At 48.4% G+C, this 7378-nt stretch overlaps 1 protein-coding gene across 1 annotated transcript in view; it reads left to right on the top strand.

The window, feature by feature from the left end:
- Nucleotides 1–435, top strand: part of CELA3B (chymotrypsin like elastase 3B) — a 13018-nt gene extending 12583 nt beyond the window's left edge. Inside the window, exon 8 of the mRNA XM_026660038.1 lies at nt 364–435. Within this exon, the coding sequence (XP_026515823.1) occupies nt 364–384 (21 nt within the window). The 3' untranslated portion in view covers nt 385–435. The remainder of the gene's footprint in view (nt 1–363) is intronic.
- Nucleotides 436–7378: the final 6943 nt, after the last annotated feature.

Genomic DNA, 7378 nt, shown 5'->3' with positions numbered 1-7378 from the left:
GAGCAGGAGGCTGAAGGGCTGAGAAGGGGAAGGGAGGGGAGAACAGGGGCTAGAGGACTGGGCAGGGGAGGGGGAGCTGCACAGGGGCAATGGTGACACAATGCAGTTGTCGGGTTGTCTCTGGGAGCTGCTGGCCTAGAGGCGGAGGCTGATGATCCTGCTCCAGCCTTGGCTAAGGGAAGCGGCTTTTTTAGCTCAGGCACTAGAGGTTGCTGGGTTAGTTATGATCCTGAGGTCCCAGGTTCGAGCCACTCCGGGGCATCACGTTACACATGCACAGGGCTTCAGAAGCCCCGAGAATATGATTTCTGCTGTAGTTTCTTGTATCCTGCCGTGATATACTTTGGTTTGCTTTTCTTTCAGACCATCGCTAATAACGCATGATAAGCTGAAAGAGCCACATCTCAGAGAAACTTTCCTGGGCAGATAATAAAGCAATTGTAGAAATCCCGTCGTGGGTGTATTTCTTGGGGGACAGGGGGTTCCCTTTGTTGGGGTTAGTGCAGTGCCGATAACCCAGGGCTCTTTGCAGTTGGGCAGCATGGTGGAGGGAAGGTTGTGTAAAACGAGGAATTTTTCTGGGATTTCATGCTCTGCTCTGGCCTTCCTGTAGTTTTGAAACTGTTCTTCGAAGCCTTTCCCATATACCTAGTGAGTCCGATTCTGCTCTGCATTGTCACTGACACCCAGGCTGGGCAGGTGGAGAACACAACCACGGGTGTGACTTACAGAAGTGACACACAGGTCAGAATTTTCCAAAGAACTCAGCAGGATGGGAGCCTGGTGGACGCCGAGCTCTTATTAAAAGCTAGCCTTCTATGGGAGACAAACGCAAAGCAGGCCCTACACTACTACGTATCCCACTATCAAGAGCGCAGTCTAGAGTGCGAGGCCAGACACTTGTGGGGGGGTGGAACGCAAGAGGGGCAGCTGAGCTGCTGCGGAAGAGCCCCAGTCTCTTACTCAGAACTTTGAACCTGATTTTATTTTGTCAGTGTCATTTTGTCTGGTCTCATATTATTGGTCTCACAGTCTCTAGGGGAAAGCACAGTGTGTGCATCTCCTCGGTAATGGGAAAGAATAGTAAATATGGCAGGCGACCAGCTTGGCTTAACAGTGAAATCCTTGCTGATCTTAAACACAAAAAAGAAGCTTACAAGAAGTGGAAGATTGGACAAATGACCAGGGAGGAGTATAAACATATTGCTCAGGCATGCAGGAGTGAAATCAGGAAGGCCAAATCACACTTGGAGTTGAAGCTAGCAAGGGATGTTAAGAGTAACAAGAAGGGTTTCTACAGGTATGTTAGCAACAAGAAGAAGGTCAGGGAAAGTGTGGGCCCCTTAATGAATGGGGGAGGCAACCTAGTGACAGGTTGTCACGGAGTGTGGGGGAGTCAGGGCCCTTCACCCCCACTTCCTGCAATTCACCGTGACTCTCAGCCAGCCAGTAAAATGGAAGGTTTATTGGACGGCAGGAACACAGTCCCAAACAGAGCTCGTAGGTACAACCAGGACCCCCCAGTCAAGTCCTTCTGGGAAGCAGGGAGCTTAGACCCCAGTCCTGGGGCTCCCTCCATTTCCCCAGCCAGCTCCCAACTGAACCCCCCCCCCCCCCCAGCCGTCTCACACCCCCTCCCCCTGGTTCCTCCTCCAGCCTTTGTACAGTTTCCCAGGCAGAAGGTGTCACCTGGCCCCAACCCCCCTCCTGGGCTCTTATGTTACATGCTCAAGGAAAGTCTCCCATCCCCAATGCAGACAGTCCCAGTAAAACTCCCCTGCAACCTTCCCAGGTCAATACTCCCCACTCCCGGCTGCGTCACACAGAGGATATGGAAAAAGCTAATGTACTCAATGCATCTGAAGAAGTGAGGTTTTTATCCATGAAAGCTTATGCCCAAATAAATCTGTTAGTCTTTAAGGTGCCACCAGACTCCTAGTTGTTTTTGTAGATACAGACTAACACGACTACCCGCTGATACTCAATGCTTTTTTTGCCTCTGTCTTCACGAACAAGGTCAGCTCCCAGACTACTGCACTGGGCAGCACAGCATGGGGAGGAGGCGACCAGCCCTCTGTGGAGAAAGAAGTGGTTCAGGACTATTTAGAAAAGCTGGATGAGCACAAATCCATGGGGCCGGATGCGCTGCATCCGAGGGTGCTAAAGGAGTTGGCGGATGTGATTGCAGAGCCATTGGCCATTATCTTTGAAAACTCATGGTGATCGGGGGAGGTCCCAGATGACTGGAAAAAGACTAATGTAGTGCCCATCTTTAAAAAAGGGAAGAAGGAGGATCCAGGGAACTACAGGCCACTCAGCCTCACCTCAGTCCCTGGAAAAATCATGGAGCAGGTCCTCAAGGAATCAATTTTGAAACACTTAGAGGAGAGGAAAGTGATCAGGAACAGTCAGCATGGATTCACCAAGGGCAAGTCATGCCTGACTAACCTAATTGCCTTCTATGATGAGATAACTGGCTCCGTGGATGAGGGGAAAGCAGCGGATGTGTTATTCCTTGACTTTAGCAAAGCTTTTGATACAGTCTCCCACAGTATTCTTGCCGGCAAGTTAAAGAAGTATGGGCTGGATGAATGGACTATAAGGTGGATAGAAAGCTGGCTAGATCATCGGGCTCAACGGGTAGTGATCAATGGCTTCATGTCTAGTTGGCAGCCGGTATCAAGCGGAGTGCCCCAAGGATCGGTTCTTTGGCCGGTTTTGTTCAATATCTTCATTAATGATCTGGAGGATGGCGTGGATTGCACCCTCAGCAAGTTTGCAGATGACACTAAACTGGGAGGAGTGGTAGATACGCTGCAGGGTAGGGATAGGATACAGAGGGACCTAGACAAATTAGAGGATTGGGTCAAAATAAATCTGATGAGGTTCAACAAGGACAAGTGCAGAGTCCTGCACTTAGGATGGAAGAATCCCATGCACTGCTACAGACTAGGGACCGAGTGGCTAGGCAGCAGTTCTGTAGAAAAGGACCTAGGGGTTACAGTGGACAAGAAGCTGGATATGAGTCAACAGTGTGCCCTTGTTGCCAAGAAGGCTAACAGCATTTGGGGCTGTATAAGTAGGGGCATTGCCAGCAGATCGAGGGAAGTGATCATTCCCCTCTATTCAGCATTGGTGAGGCCTCATCTGGAGTACTGTGTCCAGTTTTAGGCCCTACACTACAAGAAGGATGTGGAAAAATTGGAAAGAGTCCAGCGGAGGGCAACAAAAATGATTAGGGGGCTGGAGCACATGACTTATGAGGAGAGGCTGAGGGAACTGGGATTGTTTAGTCTGCAGAAGAGAAGAATGAGGGGGGATTTGATAGCTGCTTCCAACTACCTGAAAGGGGGTTCCAAAGAGGATGGATCTAGACTGTTCTCAGTGGTACCAGATGACAGAACAAGGAGTAATGGTCTCAAATTGCAGTGGGGGAGGTTTAGGTTGGATATTAGGAAAACCTTTTTCACTAGGAGGGTGGTGAAGCACTGGAATGGGTTACCTAGGGAGGTGGTGGAGTCTCCTTCCTTAGAGGTTTTTAAGGCCCGGCTTGACAAAGCCCTGGCTGGGATGATTTAGTTGGGGATTGATCCTGCTTTGAGCAGGGGGTTGGACTAGATGACCTCCTGAGGTCCCTTCCAACCCTGATATTCTATGATTCTAAGCAGCTACTTGGAGAACCCAATGGCTTCTGAACTCCGCAAATGAGGCATGTTTTTAGATGCTGAAAGATGCAGAGCTGAGATGATGAAGGCAGTTTCATAGCTCCACCCCCACCCCCAGCCCAATGCCCCAGAGCATGGAATGCCCAGGCAAAATCTTACCGCCCTTAGTCACAACATGGGACTTTGGGTACATCGGTTGGCTGTAGCCAGAGCGCAGCGGAGGATGTGACCCCTCTCGGGGAAGTCTGTGCTTGTGACGTTTCCACAAGCTCTGTGTGGATAGGATCTCTGGAGGTAGTGAAGGAAATTAGTCCGGGCTTAGAGGCTGCTGAGATAGGGTTCCAGCCTGTGAGCACCAGAGCACTTTCCATTGTGGCCAGTGGCGGGATGGTTTTGTGGCTCAGGCCCTGCCTAGGACACATGAAAGCTGGGGTCAGTTTCCACTCTCGCCTGTCACTGATTGCTTTGGTGAATCATGTGAACTCGGGATGTGCTCTGTGCAATGGACATATTCATCCCCAGCTCATATGCGATCATACTGCCCCGCAGCATGGGGGTAAATCCATGAATGCTCAGGTGTTACGGGCCACAAGTGCCTAGCACAGCAGGCAGAGCCGTCCCTTGGGTAGGGCGAATTGGGGCGACCGCCCTGGGCTCCGTGCTTTGATAAAATTGGGACTGTCCCGATATTTAGCCCTTTGTCCCACATCCTGACCGATGTATGATTGGGAAGCCATTTGTCCCGATGTTCAGGTGAGGAGGTGGGCGGACAAGTGGGGTGAGGAGGCAGGTGGGCGAGCGGACTGGGGTGGGGGGGCGCCAGGCGGACAGCGAGGAGACTAGCAGAGAGGCTGACTTGTCCCAGGCCTTGCAACCCCCTAGGGACGCCCCTGACAGCAGGGCTGGGTGCTCCAGCATGGGCATGAGATAAAGAATATGGTGCTGGAGCCATAGAAGGAGCTAAAATAGATTTGCATTTCTGCTGGGGTTCTCACTGGTGGGGAAGCCCCTTTGCCCACCAGACAGGTTCCCCAGTGGGATTTTTCTCTGGCCAGCTCAGGCTCACAGTCATTGTGGCGAAAGGGCTGTTAATGCTCTGTCCTGTGTCAGCCATGGCCCATGGGTTACATAGGAATGGCCACACTGGGTCAGACCAATGGTCCATCTACCCAGTGTCCTGTCTTCTGAAAGTGGCCAGTGCCAGGTGCTTTAGAGGGAATGAACAGAACAGGCAATTGAGTGATCCATCCCGTTGTCCAGTACCAGCTTCTGGCAGAGGCTAGGGACAGTGACACCCAGAGCACGGGGTTGCGTCCCTGTCCATCTTGGTGAATAGCCACTGATGGACCTATCCTCCATGAATTTAACTAGTTCTGTTTGAACCCCATTATAGTGTTGGCCTTCACAACATCCCCTGGCAACGAGTTCCACAGGATGACTGTGTGTTGTGTGAAGAAATATTTCCTTCTCTTTGTTTTAAACCTGCTGCCCATTAATTTCATTGGGTGACCCCCCTAGCTCTTGTGTTATGGGAAGGAGTTAATAACATTTCCCTATTCACTTTCTCCATACCAGTCAATATTTAATAGACCTATCATATCCCATTAGTCATCTCTTTTCCAAGATGAAAAGTCTTAGTCTTTTTTAATCTCTCCTATATGAAAGCTATTCCATACCCCTAATAATTTTTGTTGCCCTTTTCTGTACCTTTTGCAATTCTGATATATCTTTTATGAGATGGGGCAACCACATCTGCACGCAGTATTCGTACCATGGATCTCTATAGAGGCAATATGATATTTTCTGTCTTATTATCTATGCCTTTCCTAATGGTTTATAACATTCTATTGGTTTTTTTGACTGCCGTGGTCCATTGAGCGGATGTTTTCAGAGAACAATGACTCCAAGATCTCTTTCTTGAGTGGTAACAGCTAATTTAGACCCCATCATTTTATATGTAAAGTTGGGATTATGTTTTCCAATGTGCATTACTTTGCATTTATCAACACTGAATGTCATGTGACATTTTGTTGCCCAATCACCCAGTTTTGTGAGATCCCTTTGTAAGTCTTCACAGTCTGCTTTGGATTTAACTATCTTGAGTAATTTTGTATCATCTGCAAATTTTCCCACCTCACTGTTTACCCCTTTTTCCAGATCACTGATGAATATATTGAACAGCACTGGGGGACACCACTATTTAACTCTCTCCATTCTGAAAACAGACCATTTATTCCTACCCTTTGTTTCCTATCTTTTAACCAGTTACTGAGGACTTTCCCTCTTATCCCATGACTGCTTACTTTGCTTAAGAGCCTTTGGTGAGGGACCTTGTCAAAGGATTTCTGAAAGTCTAAGTACACTATATCCACTGGATCCCCCTTGTCCACATGCTTGTTGACACCCTCAAAGAATTCTAGTAGATTGGTGAGGCATGATTTCCCTTTACAAAAACCATGTTGACTCTTCCCCAACAAATCTTGTTCATTTATAATTCTGTTCTTTACTGTAGTTTCAACCAGTTTGCCTGGTACTGAAGTTAGGCTTACAGGCCTGTAGTTGCTGGGATCGCCTCTGGAGCCTTTTTTAAAAATTGGTGTCACATTAGCTATCCTCCAGTCATCTGGTACAGAAGCTGATTTAAACGATAGGTTACATACCACAGTTAGCAGTTCTGCAATTTCACATTTGAGTTCCTTCAGAACTCTTGGGTGAATCCCATCTGGTCCTAGTGACTTATTACTGTTTAATTTATCAGTTTGTTCCAAAACCTCCTTTAATGACACCTCAATCTGGGACAGTTCCTCAGATTTCAGAGGGGTAGCCGTGTTAGTCTGAATCTGTAAAAAGCAACAGAGGGTCCTGTGGCACCTTTAAGACTAACAGAAGTATTGGGAGCATAAGCTTTCGTGGGTAAGAACCTCACTTCTTCAGATGCAAGTAATGGAAATCTCCAGAGGCAGGTATAAATCAGTATGGAGATAACGAGGTTAGTTCAATCAGGGAGGGTGAGGTGCTCTGCTAGCAGTAGAGGTGTGAACACCAAGGGAGGAGAAACTGCTTCTGTAGTTGGATAGCCATTCACAGTCTTTGTTTAATACTGATCTGATGGTGTCAAATTTGCAAATGAACTGGAGCTCAGCAGTTTCTCTTTGGAGTCTGGTCCTGAAGTTTTTTTGCTGTAAGATGGCTAACTTAACATCTGCTATTGTGTGGCCAGGGAGGTTGAAGTGTTCTCCTACAGGTTTTTGTATATTGCCATTCCTGATATCTGACTTGTGTCCATTTATCCTCTTGCGTAGTGACTGTCCAGTTTGGCCAATGTACATAGCAGAGGGGCATTGCTGGCACATGATGGCATATATAACATTGGTGGACGTGCAGGTGAATGAGCCGGTGATGTTGTAGCTGATCTGGTTAGGTCCTGTGATAGTGCTGATGATGTAGATATGTGGGCAGAGTTGGCATCGAGGTTTGTTGCATGGGTTGGTTCCTGAGTTAGAGTTGTTATGGTGCGGTGCGTGGTTGCTGGTGAGAATATGCTTAAGGTTGGCGGATTGTCTGTGGGCGAGGACTGGCCTGCCTCCCAAGGTCTGTGAAAGTGAGGGATCATTGTCCAGGATGGGTTGTAGATCACTGATGATGCGTTGGAGAGGTTTAAGCTGAGGGCTGTAGGTGATGGCCAGTGGAGTTCTGTTGGTTTCTTTTTTGGG

This window comes from Terrapene carolina, unplaced genomic scaffold (genome assembly GCF_002925995.2).
Source record: "Terrapene carolina triunguis isolate 2854851 unplaced genomic scaffold, T_m_triunguis-2.0 Scaffold714, whole genome shotgun sequence".
Lineage (NCBI taxonomy): Eukaryota > Metazoa > Chordata > Testudines > Emydidae > Terrapene > Terrapene triunguis.
This window is presented reverse-complemented; position numbering and strand designations above follow the sequence as displayed.